The sequence below is a fragment of the Piliocolobus tephrosceles genome, chromosome 6 (assembly GCF_002776525.5).
Source record: "Piliocolobus tephrosceles isolate RC106 chromosome 6, ASM277652v3, whole genome shotgun sequence".
Taxonomy (NCBI): Eukaryota; Metazoa; Chordata; class Mammalia; order Primates; family Cercopithecidae; genus Piliocolobus; species Piliocolobus tephrosceles.
The window spans coordinates 107,086,847-107,106,923 of record NC_045439.1 but is presented as its reverse complement, the minus strand read 5'-3'; the positions used below and the strand labels follow the sequence as shown (position 1 = coordinate 107,106,923).

Here is a 20,077-nt window from a genome sequence, read left to right as displayed (position 1 = left end):
ATGAGATTAAGTCAGTGAATACATTTTGAAAAAGTATAATGCCAAAACAAGACATTTATCCTCTATATGAGTGTTTCATAAAAATGCTTTGGGCAATAGAAGGGCTTCCTTTTAGAAAAGACACGTAAACAAAATCAAATGCACTGATCTGAAAATGGCCATTGTACTTAGTTTAGTTTTAGTGTTAAACACATGTCTAGGCATCTGGGTGTGTCTTCCAGTGAACTAAAACTTCCTGTGCACAGAGTAAGGACAGATGACATTGATAAATCAAATTGGACCCATGTCGGGTTGTTGTGAGAATCAAGAGACACTCACCAACATATCCAACATATAAGAAGCCCTCACTAAGGGAAGAGTATCCTGTTGGTTTTATTATCAGAGGGATAGCTCACTTGATGCAGTGGACATCATCATCAACGGTTTATAGGACAGTCACAAGAGCTCCTCTCATTGTTTATAGGAACTATACAGTGAATAGGTTCATAAACTGAATAATTAGCCTCAATCTCTCTGTTTTGTAAATATGGCTTTCTCCTAAGCCCTAACCATGTTCCCACATGGTTAAAATATTTAAGATGTTTATGCCATTATCTTTATGACCTTTGCTAAAGAGATACAACAATAAGGGCTAAGATGAGAGTCCTGGAGACAAAAGAGCGCGAAGGGACTGACAAAGACACACGCTCTACTTCCATCTTGTGGTCCTTTTCTGCAGAAGAGGGCATGGAGAGCTGCAAGCACTCACAATACAAGGAATGGAACTGGGCCAAGAATCACAGCCACAAGGTTAGGGAAATAGCAAAGGACAGTAGAGCGGAAATACAGCGCTTGGCTTGAAAAAGAATCCATGCCATGTTTTTCAAACTTTTATGGCCTCATATTTTCTTCAGTGCCTGCCCTGATGCTGAAATTACAGGGCTGCTAATATTGACTTTCTTCAGGCTGTGAGTTTCCATGAGGCAGTTGTGAGTGTGTCTGGATAGGAGTGTCAGTATGGAAGCTTGGAGAACTGGAGAGGGAGAGGGAGGGAGAAAGCAATGATTAATTTTAAAACGTGGGTGTGTAACTCTGACATAGTTAATCAGAGTCATGGAACACATAGAAGAACCTGCTAAAAAGTAGTATTTCCGCACATTTAAATAATGAAGATAGATCACTATTACTGCATTAAAGTGTAAAGCAAAGTTAGGTTTAATTTTTCCACCTAAAATTGAAATATAGGGAATAGAGAAAAACCAAAAAGATGTAGCAAAAATAAAATTCAATTTGTATAAATTTAAAAGACTCAGCATGGTAAAAAAAGGTTTATCTGGCCTTGGTGTTGAGTTTCCGTGCTTTCTAATCCGTGAATAATAACGGGGTAAAGGAGGGGTGCTGTCAACTGTACTTTTCCTCCCCACTGTTATCAAAATAGTGACTTGTTCTTTCATTAAAATTCTTAGGTTAATTTGGTATTTAATACCTGCCACCTCACTGCATTGCTGTTGGACAGGTACACGTGTGCCTAAGGCGAGGTTTGTTTGGCTTCATAGCAACATAAAGATTTGACCAAGGAAATGCTACACTTCCATTAGTCTAAGGACAGGTAAAAACAAAGCTTGTTTAGCCAGGCGTGGTGGCTCACGCCTCTAATCACCACACTTTGGGAGGCTGAGGCAGGCAGATCATCTGAGGTCTGGAGTTTCAGATCAGCCTTGTCAACAAGCTGAAACCCCATCTCTACTAAAAACACAAAAGTTAGCCAGGCGTGGTGGTGCACACCTGTAATCCCAGCTACTTGGGAGGCTGAGACAGGTGAACTGCTTGAACCCAAGAGGTGGAGATTGCAGTGAGACGAGATAGCGCCACTGCACTCCAGCCTGGGTGACAGACAAAGACTCTGTCTCAAAACAAAAACAAAAAACAACAACAAAAAAAGCTTGTTATTATTAATGGCTATTTTGCTTTAGTAGGCCGGTTCTGATGAAAATCTTACCATTTTTTTTCCACACTGCAATAGCTAGAGAAAGTCTGCTTTTTTCTATTTTAAAGGCATGGACTACTGCTTCCCTCTACTTCATAGATACACTAAAATATGAGAGAGACAGAAACCAAGGCTACTCATTTCAGTAGTGTTCATTCAGTCTTGTAACAGCAGATCAGAAACCATATTAATGTCCAACAACAGATAATTGGTTGAAAAAAGAAATAAAAGTGTAGCCAGTTAATGGAATGCAATGCAGCTATAAAAATGATGGCCAGGTGCAGCGGCTCAAGCCTGGATTCCCAGCACTTTGGGAGGCCAAGGCGGGAGGATGACTTAAGGTCAGGAATTCAAGACCAGCCCTGGCAACTAAGCAAGACCCCATCTCTCTTAAAAAAAAAAAAAAAAAAGCTCCTTATGAATTGGTATAGAATAATCTCATATATATATATATATGAGATTTTTTATATATATATGTAATTTTTTCCCAGGAAACACTGGGAAGATAATATAATTATATATATATTTATATAAATATATTTCTTATATGTATAATTTTTTGTTTCCCTTTTTGAGATGGAGACTCGCTCTATTGCCCAGGGTTCAAGTGATTCTCCCGCCTCAGCCTCCAGAGTAGCTGGAATTACAGATATACACCACCACCAAACCTGGCTAATTTTTGTATTTTTGGTAGAGACAGGATTTTACCATGTTGGCCAGACTGGTTTCAAACCCCTGACCTCAGGAGATCCACTGCCTCGGCCTCCTAAAGTGCTGGTATTACAGGCATGTGCCTCCATGCCTAGACTAAGACACATGTTAACTGAAAAAGCAACTGTAGAACATTGTGGTATAAGCCCCCATTATTGCACAAAAGTGGGGAAAAAAGAGTGGTTGTGTGTAGCTGTTCTGGAACACACATCCTTTAAAGGGAACACAAGAGACTGGGAACCTTGGTTACCTCTGACGAGGGGAACAAGTGGACTAGAAAAGGTATAGAAGGGAGAACATTCACTGCATACCCCCTCGAGCCACGTTAATGTATTACCAAAGAACAAAACCCCAAACCAAAGGAAATTGTTGAGGGCAGGGGGAGGCCCATTTCCTAGACCTCTCTGGCTTCCATCTCAGCCTTTTCCGATCTCCATGCCTCCATTGCCTCTAGTCAGGGAATTTCATGGGCAGTTGCCAGTGCTGAGCCTTACCCATCTGGCTGAGAAGACTACTAACTCTGGACATCAATGTGCAATAAAACACTTCTTGCTGCAGACATCTAGGGAACTGTTTGCTGTTTCAGTATCATGATTTTGATGTCAAGCATAAAGAGGCAGTAAATTATTTTACTATCCAAGAAGGCAAAAGAAATCCAGTCTACTTCAACAGAAACTACCACCAAACCAACACTGTTACCATTAAAAGGCCAAGTGTTAATGATCCTACTGGAAACATATGTGCATTTGTTAAATGTCAAGGATAATGTACACAAAGTTGAGAAACACAGTTATCATTATTATGATTATTAGGTCATGTTTTCAGACTTTATGGACACCCTGTATATTTATTGTTTTCTACTCCCTTCCCTGGTAAACATAATTCATCTTTTTCTTTATCAGACAGACATCAGAAGTTAGCAGAACTTCCCTCTTTTATCAGAAAAGAAAACAAAAACATAAAAAAAGAACCTTATTTGGAATGGAAATATCCCTACTGCATTGTCAGCAATGAGTGGGACACTATTTATTACTAAGCATCTAAATTTATCATCCTTAAAGAATGCTGAGAAAGGAAGAATGTCTTCCTGGGTGGTTAAAGGATGTGTGGGTTCTGAGAGCAGCCTGCAAGCTGTTGATGCCTAAGAGGCTAAAGTCATGTGCCACTGTATTTACGGTAGATTTTGGGCACACATAACCAACAACATCTCTCTGCAGGAAGAACCCTGATTTTTTTCCTCAGAGAGTAAAAACGACCATTTAGGTGTGGAGGCTCCAGTTATGCAGATGTGATCATTAAAGGTGATCATCAGAAATGTCAACACAACAGTCAACGTCCATCTTTTCCTGTGCTCAGAAATCCAATCTAATCCAATCCGTGGAACAAACTGTGAAGCTGTGAACTTCCCCTATTTACATATATTATATTGCTTGCTCTTTAAAATCTGTAAGTGAATTTAGATCCTAAAGACCGGTTACTTAGAGGTTTTCATAAACAGACTAATCTTTTGCATCAAGCCATTACTCTAATCCCCATTAAAGAGATCACTTTATCTTTAAACCGAGATGTGAAATCCTCCCAGCTTTCCCCAGGTTAATGATAAATTGAAACGATTCCATTCATCATCGATGGTGTGGGACTCAGAAAGGCTGGGGATAAGGAGAGGGGCAGGTGCATACAAGAGGTCTGACCTCTCATGAAGCCATTCTGTTCTGCCACAGAGGACACGTCGATTTCTCACTTCTTCCCAATATTCCCATTTAAGATCTAAGCAAAGGAAAGTGCTGGGTTACTTCTAATCAGAGCTAGCCACCCCTCATTCAATGGCCATGTGCAGGGCTACGCACACTCTTCACTCTCCACAGCTGCGTAGTTGCCAACTTCTTTGAAGCTGATGTTTCCCAGGTGGAGAATACCCGCCACGATCTGCAACACCAGCGTTTGCTCTTCTGCAAAGATCCCAATCACATCCATGGCGTGCTGGAAGAGAAAAGAGAAACTATCCAGAGAAGCCGGTCGTCAGCTTTTAAAGCACGTAAGGAAGAAGCCAAGGCAGAGCAGTTGCTCTAAATAAGGGTGTGACAAGTACAGACGAGTTAAAAAGAAACAAACAAACAAAAAAGCCAAAACATAGATTGGGTTGTGCAGTCACATGTGGCTGACGTTGTGATGACAGCGGGACGTTCTTGTACAACACGACCACTGCCCAGTGTACACATTCTTCTCACATCTCAAAGTCATGCTGGAAGGGCAGTTCTGTCTCTAAGCAGAGCATGCCATCCTCCAGGAATAAGGGAATACTCCAGGAGGAATGAGACTCGGAGGAGTGGTAGTTGTACACAAAGGCTCCAAGTCCTATCTTCATCCTTTGATGTGTTCTTATTGCCAGCTTCCCCTCGAAGGTCACTGCTGACCTTTGCACCTACTCCAAGTGGACTCAAGAGATCTTTCCCTTCAACAGGAGGGATAAGAATATATTGTACTTGCAAAAGGATCTTAATGAAAAATCTCCAGGAAATCCAATAAAAGCATCATTTAAAAGTCCAGCTTCTGAGGCCCCTTAAAAGCAATAAATACCGCTAAAATGTCTACATCTTAGAGAACCATCTCCTAAGAAAACCATACTCTAGGACCAGTGTGCAGCCTCCTTACTGGCACTTTTTCTCCCATCTGCTCTGAGGCCATGTGACCTGTTGATACCATTTTGTTTCCTGGTACCCAGGACACAGTCTGTCTGAACTTTCTGTCCCTTTCAACCACAAATGTACTGAATCCACACTACTCATTCAGAGTCTACTGCTCAGTTCTGGATCTGGGTTGAGGAACAGTCACCAGCTTGAAACAGACTCAAAGGGTAATGAAGGCCTTTGAGGCTAAGTGTGTGGTCAGCTTACCTCTAGAAAGATCTAGATTGATTCATTTTAGTTGTTGCTCACAGGATGGAACCCCTCCATAATCTACCAAGTTTCACAACTTGGCCCATAGCATACATGCAATGTGAAGGGCGTGGCACAGAAAAAGGGTCCTCTGCCCTGCACAGTACAGAGGGGAAGAGAGTCTTCAAAACCAGAAAAGAAATAAAAGACTAAAGATGTTCCAAAATTTCTAAACCTATTCAGTCCACAGACGTGCTATTTGCTTAGCCCTTCTAAGATAACAGCTCACGAATAGAGTAGGCCATCAGCGAACAGGTATGCTGAATGTACGAATCATTTTTGCCTATTTATCAGAGCTCCTGCAGGGGGATAATGATGAATTCATTCCTTTTTACCCATCTCAAATCACTAAGTGGTCCTTTGGCAACTGGCACATGGGTATTAAAGGGCACTGAAACATGAATGAGCATACAGAGTGCTCACACAGAACAAGGCAGACATTTTATGCACCTCTTCGCTTTATTAAGCTTCACCGCCCTTTAGGCCACAGGAAATGGCCAGTTGGGAGAGCAGATCCTGCCTGGCCCTGCGCTGGCACTTACCAGAGTTTCCTGAAACTCCCGCCTGTCGTCAATGTCATCAACCTTGTATGAGCCCGAGAGGCTCAGGTAGTAATAATAGTCCATGCTGGTGATGCCAAGGCTGTGCTTCTCCTCTGCAGAGGCGCCCTCGATGAGCTGGAGCACGAGAACACAGGTTGAGCCATGATGTGGACCACAAGGCACCCGAAGTCGCCTCACGCATCCTGCAGCCACCATTCCCAAGCCCAGTAATGAGGACTTTCTATCTCTGCTTTCTAAAATTATAGGCAGTCCTGGCTCCCAAATATGTACTTGTAGTAGCCCCATGTCATCTCTGCAAATTTTGATTCCTAACTCTGGAAAGACCTGCAAGAGCTGAGGATTTTCCCTGGTCCACTGAAAGGAACTCGACTGCCACCCTTGGCAGAGTGGAAAGCAAAACAGATTTTCATTACTTAGTTCCTGCCCAACTTGCTACAGCTTTTTAAAGTGGAGCTGGCTTTTCCATGCTTCTCACCGCAGGGTGCATGTTGAAAAACTGCCATGCAGCTTCTCGCTCTCTGGTATTCTGAAACCTCCTGACCAATGACTGTCCCTTGGCTTTTCTTGGTTTTTATAGACAGGGTCTTGCTCTGTCACCCAAGGTGGAGTGTAGTGGCACAATCTTGGCTCATGACAGCCTTGATCTCCCAGGCTCAAGCAACTCTCCCACTTTAGCCTCCTAAGTAGCTGGGACTAAAGGCATGCACCACCACGTCCAGTTAATTTTTTTAACTTTTTGTAGAGACAAGGTCTCACTATGTTGCCCAGGTTGGTTTCAAATTCCTGGGCTCAAGTAATTGTCCCACCTCAGCCTCCCAAAGAGCTGGGATTACAGGTGTGAGTCACCACACTCAATTCCTTGGCTTTTTGTTCAAACTCTGATGTCTGCCTTGGGCCTGGGCAAGACCCTCTTAGTGGCTTTAACCAGTGGTGTGCTGGAAAATGTTTAACCCTTGAGGAAAAAATTGATTTGTAGTGTTTGCCAATATTCATGGTATAAATACTCTCACTCTGACTGATTTCAACAACCAAAGAAATGTCACAGAAGGAAGAGGGAAGAGATGTGCATCGCCCATGCGAACCAGCTCCAGCACACCCTGGCTCTAACCCAATAATATTTAGGAAAATAGTGACAGCTCCCATCCATGCTTCCCACCTTCGTCAAGTTGCACAATGCCGTCCTGGCTCCCCTCCCCGCACAGGGGGCCTCATATCCATTACTGAGAAGCTCTAGGTCACCCCGTGACATCAGGCTTCCTTCGTTTCCTGCCCTGTCTCCTGAACGTTCATCTTTTGGTCCCACCCCTTCCTTTTTTCCCTCTCTTTTCAGTCCTCTCCCCACCCATATACTGTAGATTCCCTCTAACTTGCATCTTCAAATCTCCCTGCTCTAACTCTCTTCTAGCTACAAACACGCTACTCTTTGCCTTCTTTTTTTTTTTTAATTGAGACGGAGTCTCGCTCTGCCGCCCAGGCTGGAGTGCAGTGGCGCCATCTCGGCTCACTGAAAGCTCCTCCTCCCGGGTTCACGCCATTCTTCTCCCTCAGCTTCCTGAGTAGCTGGGACTACAGGCGCCCGCCACCATGCCCAGCTAATTTTTTGTATTTTTAGTAGAGATGGGGTTTCACCGTGTTCACCAGGATGGTCTCGATCTCCTGACCTTGTGATCCACCCGCCTCGGCCTCCCAAAGTGTTGGGATTACAGGCGTGAGCCATCGCGCCCGGCCTCTTTGCCTTCTTTAGAAGCCTTTCCTTGACTCTGAACTTCCCCAAGCTGCAAGATCTACTTCCTTGCCATGACATGCCACCTGCACGCCAGCTTCTCCCCTCGCCACTCTGACGGGACCCTTCCCTGGCTACTTTTCCGTGCCTAAATCCAACAGCCTTTTTTTGGCCCCCACACCCCAGCTCGTCTCTTGCGCCCAAGAGCTCTGAGCATTTGATCCTGTGGCTGCTGCCCTGAGGCTTCCCTGGCTTGGTGACACGGCAGGATCCTGGCTTTCCTCCTTCTCCTTCAACTACTTCCCTGCTGGCCCTTCAGTGCCTCCCGATCCTCCCGATCCTACACATCTTGAAAGTCCCCTAGTCCTGTATGGCAGGATTTTCTCCCCACATCCACTCCCATGAGAGTCTCATGCATTTCGTACCTCAAGAATTTCTTTTCTTTTCTTTCTTTTTTTTTTTTTTTTTTAGACGGGGTCTCGCTCTGTTCCCCAGGCTGGAGGGCAGTGGCCGGATCTCAGCTCACTGCAAGCTCCGCCTCCCGGGTTCACGCCATTCTCCTGCCTCAGCCTCCCGAGTAGCTGGGACTACAGGCACCCGCCACCCCGCCCGGCTAGTTTTTTGTATTTTTAGTAGAGGCGGGGTTTCACCGTGTTAGGCAGGATGGTCTCGATCTCCTGACCTCGTGATTCACCCGCCTCGGCGTCCCAAAGTGCTGGGATTACAGGCGTGAGCCACCGCGCCCGGCCAAGAATTACTTTCATGTCAGAATCTTGAACCCCTGAGCCCACCAGTTCCCAGCCTCTATTCCGGTGGTTTCTGACTTATGGGCAGAGGACTCCTGGGGAAGGGTTAGGGCTTGCATTTATTTAAAGAAGTCCTGGCATCCATTATACACTTCCATCTAGCACTCAGTATTATTTATGTGAAATATATAATTTTTTTCACTTATCTATACATGTTGTTTTAACACAATTTTAAAAATGACTGAATTCACAGAAGTTTTAGACATTTATATACTTTATCAATCAACAGATACCAACTAAAAGAATTATTTGGCATCACCTAAGATATGTGTGTAACTGAAAAGACTGAATGTGAGCTACTCCATAGTTTAATGTCCTTCTAATCCAGGGATCCGCAAACTAAACACGAAAGAAAACAAAACAAAAAACAGTGACCAGGCCTTTCTTTGAAGAAAGTCAAATACGGATCTTCAATATAAAATACTAATAACTAAATAGAACATAAAAAATTTGGTTATTAACATCATTGTACTTTTTTTAAGTACTAAAAAACCTTTTACAAAAGTAGCTGAATCAGGGCCAGGCACAGTGGCTCACGCCTGTAATCCCAGCAGTTTGGGAGGCTGAGGTGGGTGGGTCACTTGAGTTCGAGAGTTAGAGGCCAGCCTGGGTAATGTGGAGAAACCCCACCTCTACGAAAAATACAAAAATTAGCCAGGTATGGTGCCATGTCCCTACAGTCCCAGCTACTTGGGACGTTGAGGCAGGAAGATCATTTGAGCCCAGGAAGCAGAGGTTGCAGTGAGCCAAGATTGTGCCACTGCACTCTAGCCTGGGTAACAGAGCCAAGACCCTGTCGCAAATAAAAAAATAAATAAAATAAAAGTAGCCGACTCAGATGACTGCTGAAGCCTGTAACATAATCAAAAAGCACCCTGCACACTGCTCTGGCCCCAAACTCTCCACGACTTCTGAGGGTCTAGGTGGAAACTTTTCAGCTTGGCATTGAAGATTCCAAACCTATCTCAAATATTCCCTCCCACAGCTCACGTGCTGGAGATGCCTGCCCTGCACACAGGCTGAGGCGGGGCTCCCTGACTGACTTTCCCTCTCCCACCTCCACTGCTTTGGTGCAGGACACCTGTCTTTCCTGATCAATCCCCTCCACTCTCCATCTGGGTTCTACCTCCTTCACACCTCTCCTACTATCCGGCCAAACCTGCCCACATGAATTCCTTTGGCAAAGACTCCAACACTCCTCATTTGGTTTTGAAGTTACGTCAATACTTCCTCGATGATTTACCTTTGGGGGAATTGTTGTCTTATCACTCCAATTAGAACTTATTCTCCTTGAGGGCAGGGGCATTCTCACAATTCTGCACATTGACTTGCACATGGTACCATAATCAGTCCTCCCTGGCTTGCCAGACTACACTCTATGCCTGAAGTCTGAGAAATATTTTAATGTAGAGAAAGGACAGGAAGTGGGCAGGAAAAAAGTAGAAAGGAAAACCTGGTAAAATATGTGAAAACTCCGCTCTCCTGGGTTCCTCATCACCACCCTAGATTTTTCCAGAAGGAAGTTGGAGATCTTTCCACCATCTGGTTCCCCACCTGGACTGAACTGGATTTCAAAGTATTTTCCCTGCAAGAAAGTGAGGGATTTCCTTCAGTGGTTGGTAAACAAAACATGATGTCCCAAACAGGCTTTGAATACAGTATAGAATTCAAGGAAATCCATTAATAAAAGACACACTCTGAATTACTCCTAATTTGAGTCTAGACTTCCTTACAGTTTTCAATCAGACAATAACCCGTGCTTTTGTCCAGCCACACGATTCTGTTATGAGCGAGCACCTATCGTTCCAGCATGACTAAATAAGGATATGCTCTATTCCTTGCTCCTTTTCCCCCAGTAGGTGCCTGCCTGCTCAACCGGAAGGTGTAAAAAATGAGGCAGAAAAATGGCATGGCACCCTGTCAGAGGAAGAGCAGTCTTGCTCTGTCAGACTTCATCTCATGGCTTTGAGCAAAAACACTCAATCCCTCTTACCTATGGAACATCTAAAATGTTTATCTGAAATGAAAACACTTCATAAAAAGTAAAGTTCTTTCCAGCTACTCATGGGCCTAGGGATTTTTGTCACTGTCATTGTTACGAAAATTCCTCTTTAAGTGACTGCTAATAGGGAACAAAGGAGAATAAAAACCTAGATTGTAGTTGAAAAGGTATCTAGGTTGTTATTTTAATTATATATAGCCAGGCGTGGTGGCTCACGCCTGTAATCCCAGCACTTTGGGAGGCCGAGGCAGGTGGATCACTGGAGGTCAGGAGTTCGAGACCAGCCTGGCCAATATGGTGAAACCCCATCTCTGCTAAAAATACAAAAAATTAGCTGGGCGTGGTGGCGGGTGCCTGCAGTACCAGTGAGGCAGGAGAATCGCTTGAACCCGGGAGGTGGAGGATGCAGTGAGCCGAGATTATGCCACTGAACTCCAGCCTGAGCCATGAAGCGAGACTCTGTACAAAAAACAAAATAAAATGAGTAAAAATTATATAATTATTACAACAATTATATATTATATATAATTATGATAACAATTATTACATATATAATATATATTTAAATTGTTATTTTTTTCTCACTAGAACTTAATTTCTCTCCTGTCCTCAGAAACTTAAGCACCCTCAGAGGCCAGAAGACTAAATACAAATAAAGGAAAAGAGGGAGCCATGTGGTCTCTGGCCAGACTGAAGAAGATGCCCAGCCTCACCACATTCACATTTAATAACATAAAAATGTGTATGCTGACTAAATCCACCCATTTCAGGGATGAATTCAGCTGGGTTTTATGTCTGTGACTGGAGCTGTAAACTCATTAAGGGCAAGAAAAGTACTGTGCACACTGCAAATGTGAGAGTACATGCTGTGTTCCTGTTCTTAATTATTCTAGGTGTCAAGAGAGACCACCAAAGAAGGCCAGCTTCTAACTGTCTGTGTGTCTTAATCTGATGACCTTCTTCCTCCCGGCAAAAAACAAAAACGCCCAGCAGCACCAGGCAGAGAACCAGCAGCCATGGCTCTGCGGAACGTCAGTGGCACCTGAGAAAAGCTTGCTGAACAGGAGCTCCTGTGCTTCCTTTGGTGGCCGCCTTCACCACGCTTTCCTTTTGGCATGTGATAGAATAATTCAGTGCCTGTCCCCCATTCCTCATCAGTTGAGGGAAAATGAAACCAAACAGAACATCTGACCCAGGAAAGGCAGGTGTTGGATGGGCAAGCTCCCAAGTCCTCCTAGCAGCGGTGCTCAACCTTGGCTGCCCCTTAGAAACACCTGGGGAACCTTTCCAACATGCTGTCAGTCCAGGCCACACACATTAGACTCTCTAGGACCAGGGCCCAGAGCTGTGTGGTTTTCAAAAAGTCCCCAGCTGATTTTTATGTGTGGTCAAGGTTGAGAATCACTGCTCTAATAAAATAAAATGCATATGCATGGCTCATAATTATCACATAAAAGTTAAAATTTCTAACAAAAGGTTAACATATTTAGGACTGCTGTATAGCAGCCTTGGGGGGAAGGCAGGAAATTTTATAAAGGGAATAGAATGTTGCATTTGCATTTTGATAATAAAACGAAAAGAAGTTTCAACTCAACCCTTGGTAATGATTTATTTCCTAAGTTGGGTGCCGGATACATAGATGTTCATTGTATTATTTTTAAATCACGTTTGAAATATTTCATAATACATTCTTTAACTTGAAAAGATTTATAAGTGTTAAATATATACATTCTTATGCTTCATAATACCTGTGCACTTTTAAAAGTGAAATTACTCATAATTCTACCCTGATGCCACTTCTTCACTCTCTTGCTAAATAATCACTGTCAGATGTCAAACTTGGATTTATATATCTCTTAATTACATTTCATATAATGTGCACATTAAAAAAAAAAACAGGAATATATTGTAAATATTGTTCTGTAATCTTTTTTTTAATTTAACAATATATTCTGAATATCTTTTAAAATAAGTAGTTATTTAAGCAGGAAACTTATGTAATTTATTCAAGAAGTATTGTTGGGCAAAGATAATGAACGACTAAAATTTTAATAACAATTGCCCCATCACTCTCCTGGAAGCATGTATCAGTTCTCAACCAATAGCGTGTTTTCTTGATTATTATCAATCAACTTAATGTTTGCCCATTTGAGAGACAGAAAATGATACGTGGTTTTCATTTACATTTCTCTCATCCATGATGGTGAATAGTGAGAGAGAGAGAGAGTGTGTGTGTGTGTGTGTGTGTAGGTGAGTGTGTGAGTGTGTGTCTGAATTGTCTCTCCCCATCTTTCCATCAGGATTGTATAAAATTTTGCAATTAGGAAAATAATAAATGTTGAGTGTTTTTGTTATTTACAGAAATTGATGTGTCCTCCAAATATAATGAACAATTTATATTGCAAAAATCAATGAAAATATCAATTTAATTATTTTTTTCTGGTCTCCAAGGAATCCAAGACAGGGGAAAAAGTAAATAAAGAGTTAAATTTGGTCAAGTCCGTTTTTACAAGATTTAGATTGAAAATTAAGAAAAAAGTTCAAGTGGAAAATTTGTTTAATTCTTCTTTCCTATTTTATTATCTGGAAAACTTCAAGATAACACAACTCAGGCATTGGGCCCAAATATGAGAGATAAACAAATGAGTAGTTTGAATAATATTGGAAAGCAAAGAAAGTAAGGGCAAGTCTAACAGAGAGAACCCACCAGGGAACTTGACAATTATTATATGAGCACATAGTAAAAATTATCTTGGAAATAGAAGCTTCTTTCCAAAATAGACAGTGGAAAAGAAAACTGTTTTTCTCCAAAATTCCCACTTATTTATTTTAAAATGTTCCAGAATCAGCCTCACAGATGGCTCCATGAATGCTTTAGTGCCAGACATGATCTATGGTTGAAATAAGATGCAAAATCTATATAAATCAAGGTTACTGGGTAAACATTTGTTTCTCTGTAAATGTGGCTTTTGTTAAGGGGAACATACTCATATTCAGCCTTGCCAGTTTTCCTATTTACCCCCTCGGGAGACACTCAGATGGAAACATGACTAAAAAAGCATTCACAACAATGCATTTGGTTGATATTTTCATTACCAGTTAGGTAAGCCAGTTAAGAGGCAACCTGTGAGGCCAGGTCCAGTCACTTTGGGATGTCGTTAGGTTATATGACTAGGGCATAAGACAGATGCACAAAGCCAGAGGGCTGCAGTGGGCAGGCAGCTCGCTCTGAGGGACAGACAGGAGGAAGTTTTTCTCCAAGGTGCCAGATCAGTCCAACTCTCTGCACCCTTCAGAGTCTATGGACCAAGTTCTAAGAAGCAAAACCATTGCCAGTGGTTGATACTTGGGATACCCATCTACTCTAGTTATTTCTTGGTCTAGGAAAGAAAGTCTTTTCTCCAGGGCATAAAGACAACTCCTCCAAGGCCAAAGCTGCCACTTTCATCATTTATTTTCCTTAGTAAGGCAACTGATGTGGAAAATGATTTTCAAAATTATCTTGTTTGTATCCCCAGGGCACAAAAAAGGGTAAACTGCAGCGTGGTGGCATGCTGCTATAGAAAATGAAGGAAAGATTGTGGCCTCCTGATGGCATGTGAAAACCTCCCATTTCCTGTGGGATACTGGACTTCAGTCAGAAACATCAGCATTATCAATCAAGTGACACTCTCTCAAACAGGGAAGAGACTTACAAATCGGCTGGAGTTGTTGTTCCGGACGGTCTTGGCGTTCCCGAAGGCCTCCAGCAGTGGGTTGGACTGCAGGATAATGTCCTTCACGTGCTGTCCCAGCAAACAGACTGGAGATTAGGAAGGTGTGAACACCTACCACACAGTATGCCAAACTTTTTCTAAGGAGCTGGTTTCTGAATGCATTAAGGCGAGGGGCCCCACATCCATGTGTCCCTGCTGGGATTTCTGGAGGATTTATTCTTTCACCATGACAGACCTCAACCTGTTTGTGTATTTGGGTCTTCCAGTTCGCATGGCTTGATACAGGATCCCCAGGAGCCAGGGTGCCACTGTGAATCAGGAACTATTCATACAAACGTTCTCAGCTTGGGTTTCCAAACTGATTGCTGCAGCTTCACCTTGCACTTGTGGGACTGCCAGGTATCACAGCAGGAAAAAAAGTGAAGTGGTACATGAAGGGGTGTCTCCTTGTTGTTCTGGCCAGGGTCTTTCTTCTCACTACCCCTTTCCAACTAGTCTACCCACCCATCTCATCCCACCTCCGCCTGCTTCACTGCAAATTATCTTAAGGAAAATTAACCCACTTCTCCCCCGCAAACAAGGTTATGGAAATACAGCCTGGTATTTCTCAAACTTTAATATTCATGAATCACCTGGGGATCTTGTCAAAATGCAGATGTCGACTTAGTACGGTTGGGGTAGGGCCCAAGAATCTGCATTTGCAGCCAGCTCCCTGGTGTTGCTGGTTTTGCCAGCATTGATACACACTTTGAGCAGCAAGGGTCAACAGTGGATTGTGTGGAACAAGTCCTGGCCTACTAGGGGGAAAGGATTTGTTTTTCAAACATCCCAGTTCTATGCAAAAGTGTGCAAAACACACCACAGACATGAGACAGCTCAACAGATAGAATTTGATGTTGGAGAAGTCTTTCAACAAGTGAGTCATTCCTTGTACTTCTAATTATTCACATGCTATGGTTAAACATGTTCCAGAAATAACAAGTCTTCTGGCTTGTGCTCTTTAGCTACTGACTAATTCCAAGCCAAGGGCTCTGTATCATTGTCCTCATAGGAAAACAGGAAGAGGAAAATCAACATTAACTGTCTGCAGTCTGGCTACCAGGTCATAGGGGTGTAGCAAAGAGGAGTAAATTAATGCACTAACTACTGACTGACTACCTAACAGCCAAAGTGTTCTTCTGGCACCCTCCTGAACCTTCAGAAGAGAAACTGCCATGAGAAACGAGAACTGGGCTTTCACTGTGACTGGGGAATCATCCTTAGCAATGGCACCAAGGGCAATTCCGGGGGTGTTCCTTTCATGGGTCAGTTTCAAAGCCTAGAAACACACTTTCAACCTGCCTACTCTCTTTTAAAAACTCATGGATTTATAAAACTCTGCTTTTCTTTGTACAATCAATTTTGAGTTTGTGGATCTTCATTAACTCTATCTTTTTTTTCCGCTGGCCAGACATGCCTATACCATTTAACAACACTCAGCTTCTCTCAGGAAGAGAACAAAAGACAGAATCTTCTTCTATCTTTTCCCTTTTTAAATTACAGACTTTAAAACTGAGAATCTTTATATATCCATCCATCCATCCATCCATCCATCTATATGTATTCATCAACAATCAGTGATGTCCAACAGAATTCTGTGGCATGTGGCAGGCATATTAGGGAAAAGAGAAAGAGCAAACCAAGGTAAAAGAGCAGCTCATTGGCCGGGCACGGTGGCTTACGCCTGTAATCCCAGCACTTTGGGAAGCCAAGGCGGGCTGATCATGAGGTCAAGAGATCAAGACCATCCTGGCCAACATGGTGAAACCCCATCTCTACTAAAAATACAAAAATTAGCTGGGCGTAGTGGCACATGCCTGTAGTCCCAGCTACTCAGGAGGCTGAGGCAGGAGAATCGCTTGAACCCAGGAGACAGAGGTTGCAGTGAGCTGAGATTGCACCACTACACTCCAGCCTAGCGATAGAGCAAGACTTTGTCCAAAAAAAAAAAAAAAAAAAAAAAAAAAGAGCAGCCCATCCGTAAAACAGCATCCTGGATTCTTGTCTCCATGTCAACCCTCTCAGGATCCAGTACAATCACAGGAACAGAGAAAAGCAAGTGCAATCACAGAAATAGAGAAAAGCAAGTGCAATCACAGGAACAGAGAAAAGCAAGTGGACTGAACCACATGAACCCAGGTTCTAGAGCTGCCCTTACTGTCCAATATGGAAGCCATAAGCTACCCCAACTGAGATGTAACTATAGAATACATACTGTATTTCAAAGACTTAGTACCAAAAAAAAATGCCTCATTAATTATGTTATATTGATTATATAATAAAATCTTTTTTTCATATTGGGTTAAATAATATTATTTTAAAAAGTAATTTCCTTTTTCTCTTTCTACTTCTTTTAACATGGCTACTAGAAAATTTAGAATTACACATACAGTTTGCTTCATCTTTCTACTGGACAGAGCTGTTCTCCATCTTCCTTTCATTCAGAGAAAGAGGCCACTTTAAGAACCCTTCACTCTGCAACCTTACTTTGCTCTTTCTCTTTTCCCTGATATGCTCACTACATGCCACAAAATTCTGTTGGACATCACTGATCGCTGATGAACAGATATGGATGGGATGAATGGATGAATGGATGGATGGATGGATGGATGGATGGATGGATGGACACATAAATATTCTCAGTTTTAAAGTCTGTAAGTAAAGAAGGGAAGAGATAGAGAAGATTCAGTCTTTGGTTCTCTCACTGAGAGAAGCTGTTGTTAAATGGTATAGGCACGTCTGGCCAGCAAACAAAAGATAGAAAGAGTCGATCCACAAACTCAAAGGAGGAATGTTTGGCTCTACCTCAAGCTTTCTGATCTACCAGTACATGACAGAACACTATTTAATTAATAGATAGGGGCCAGACATGGTGGCTTAAGCCTGTAATCCCAGCACTTTGGGAGGCCCAGGTGGGTGGACCGCTTTAGCTCAGGGGTTTGAGACCAGCCTGGGCAACGTGGTGAAACCCTGTCCCTACCAAAAATAAAAAAAATTAGCCAGGCATGGTGGTACACACCTGTGGTCCCAGCTACTTGGGAGGCTGAGGTGGAAGGACTGCATAAGCCCAGGAGCAGGAGGCTGCAGTGAGCTGAGATCGCGCCACTGCACTTCAGCCTGGGTGACAGAGTGAGACCCCATCTCAAAAAAAAAAAAAAAAAAAAAAAAAAAGGAAGAACCACAATAAAGAGAATTTTGTGTGTCTTTTAAAAGTCTACAGCCGACCATGGCAATAACATTAAATAATTCTGATTTAAAAAACTAATCTTTGGAATGAATTCTGTCACCAGTGGTGCATAGTGGTGATGAGTGCCAAGCTTGGGCTGCCCCTTGCGGACCTCAGCTCTCCATCACCATCTTCCATGGCTCTGGGGAGCAGGCTCTACTCATTCCTGCCAATTCTGATTTTAATTTTCACCTCTTGAGTATCCTCATTCTCTGGATCTTTTCTTTCCTAACATTTCCTTTACACTCTTTAATCTCTCTTTTTTCCTTCTCTTTTTCCCCTTTCTCTGTCTATTCCTTTAAAATCTTTATAACTTTCTTGAATTGGTAACTGGTTCACATAGTTCAAACCATGCAAGTTTCTAAAGGGTATACAGGAAGGGTAGGCCCTTCTCCCAATCCCCCAGCTGCCCTCCCTCAAGACAACTGTTGTTGACAGTTTCTTGTGTATACTTCGAGGGATATGTGACACATATCCAAACAAACAGAAATATACACTCTCTTTTGATCCCTCAAATGGCAGCATTTATTACACACAATGTTCTGAACCTTGCCTTTTGTAATTAATGATATATGTTAGAGACCATTGTCTATCAGTACATGAAGCCTCATTTTTATTGGTGTATAATGTTCTATTATATAATGAACCACAAATTATTTCACCAGTTGCCTAGTGATGAACACTTAAGTTATTTCCAGTCTTTTGCATTACCAAAATCGCCAGAAATAACTTTATACATATATTATTGTGTATACATTTCAGTATCTCTAAAGAATAGATTATTTTCAGAACTGCTGCATTGAATGGCAAATATGTGTAAGTTTAATAGATTTTGCTGAAATGTCCTTCATTAAAATGTACTAGTTCATCTCCTACCAGCAATGTATGAGAAAAACTGCATCCCTACTTCCTATCAATCAAGTGTTTAAAACATGGTAAGATTTTGGCCAATCTGATAGGCAAAAAATAGTTTTCTAATGTAGTTTTAATTTGCATTTTTCTTGTTATCATGATGGTGAACATACTTTCATGTTTTGTGAGTAATTTATCTTTCCTTTTCTATGAGTTGTCTTTCATGTCCTTTGTTTATTTTCCTTTTGGGTTGCTGAACTTTTTACTGATTTGTAGGAGTTCGTTATATATTAGGCACTTCTACCTTAAAATATGCTATTCCTTAATCCCAGCACTTTGGGAGTCTGAGGTGGGCAGATCATGAGGTCAGGAGTTCGAAACCAGACTGGTCAACATAGTGAAACCCCATCTCTACTAAAAATACAAAAATTAGCTGGGCGTGGTGGGGCACACCTGTAAGTCCAGCTACTCAGGAGGCTGAGGCAGGAGAATCGCTTGAACCCGGGAGGCAGAGGTTGTGGGGAGGTGAGATCGCGCCACTGCACCACTCCAGCCTGGGCAACAGAGCAAGGCTCTGTCTCAAAAAAAAAAAAAAAATATATATATATATACACACACACACACACACACACACACATGCACGCGCAAGCTATTCCTTTCCATTCCAGATTTCAAGTTTCACAGTTATAGAAGAACCAGTGTCTTTTCTGTGGAAGAAAAATTCTTTTCTAACAGCAAATGGAGCCTCTTACATTTCCCATAGCATAAGGTATCATAAGGGGCCACTGCCCACTCACCTGGACTTTGGGGCCTCCTCCAGACACTCTGGAGATGTAGCTCATGATATATTTGGCAGCCACTGTTTTTCCAGCACCACTTTCACCACTAAAGAAAAACAGACAAAGTGCCCACCTGAGAAGTGGATTACAACCAGCTCCCTTCCTTGTCCCCCCTCCATCACACAAAACAGACAAAGACAAAGACAAAACAGGCAGAAAAGAATCTTTTTTTTTTTTTTAAGTGCAATACCAGTAGAGAAAGGCAAGTTACAGCAGGATTACGTCGCCCATGTGAGTCGGATTAACATGGTGTGGATAATTACCACTGCGCACACCACTGACCATTAAGCATTTTACATGCCCAATAATGGAGTATATGATTAGGAAAATTATGGAGTATCACAAGGGTGGAATTCTGCATAAATTACAACTGACATGAAGACTGTAAACACAGGAAACAAGCATATGAAATGATGTTAAGTGAAATAAGTCATTCAAGTTATATATAAAACATGATTACAATTTTTTTTCTAAAGTACCGAAGAAAAAAAGACTAGAACTACCACAAAATGTTAACAAAGGCTTTAGTCAAGGCAGAGACTATGAGAAACTTGTTTTAATTTATTAGTTTTCAAACATTTTGTAATGCATATGCTATTTTTGTAATTTAAAAAAAGAAAAGAAAAAGTGGGCACTCTGAGGTTTCAAACCATGTGCCTTGAACTGATGCAAGCTTCCTTATTTTAGAAGTTCTAAAA

The 20,077-nt window shown here is 42.2% G+C and overlaps 1 protein-coding gene across 1 annotated transcript in view; it reads right to left on the bottom strand.

Annotated features, from left to right (window-relative positions):
- Window positions 1-20,077, bottom strand: part of MYO1E (myosin IE) — a 242,623-nt gene that overhangs the window by 83,281 nt on the left and 139,265 nt on the right. Inside the window, exons 5-9 of the mRNA XM_023228657.2 lie at window positions 19,338-19,425; window positions 14,403-14,492; window positions 10,159-10,290; window positions 6,156-6,290; window positions 4,525-4,657 (exon numbers count right to left, since the gene is read on the bottom strand). Of these exons, the coding sequence (XP_023084425.1) occupies window positions 4,525-4,657; window positions 6,156-6,290; window positions 10,159-10,290; window positions 14,403-14,492; window positions 19,338-19,425 (578 nt within the window). The remainder of the gene's footprint in view (window positions 1-4,524; window positions 4,658-6,155; window positions 6,291-10,158; window positions 10,291-14,402; window positions 14,493-19,337; window positions 19,426-20,077) is intronic.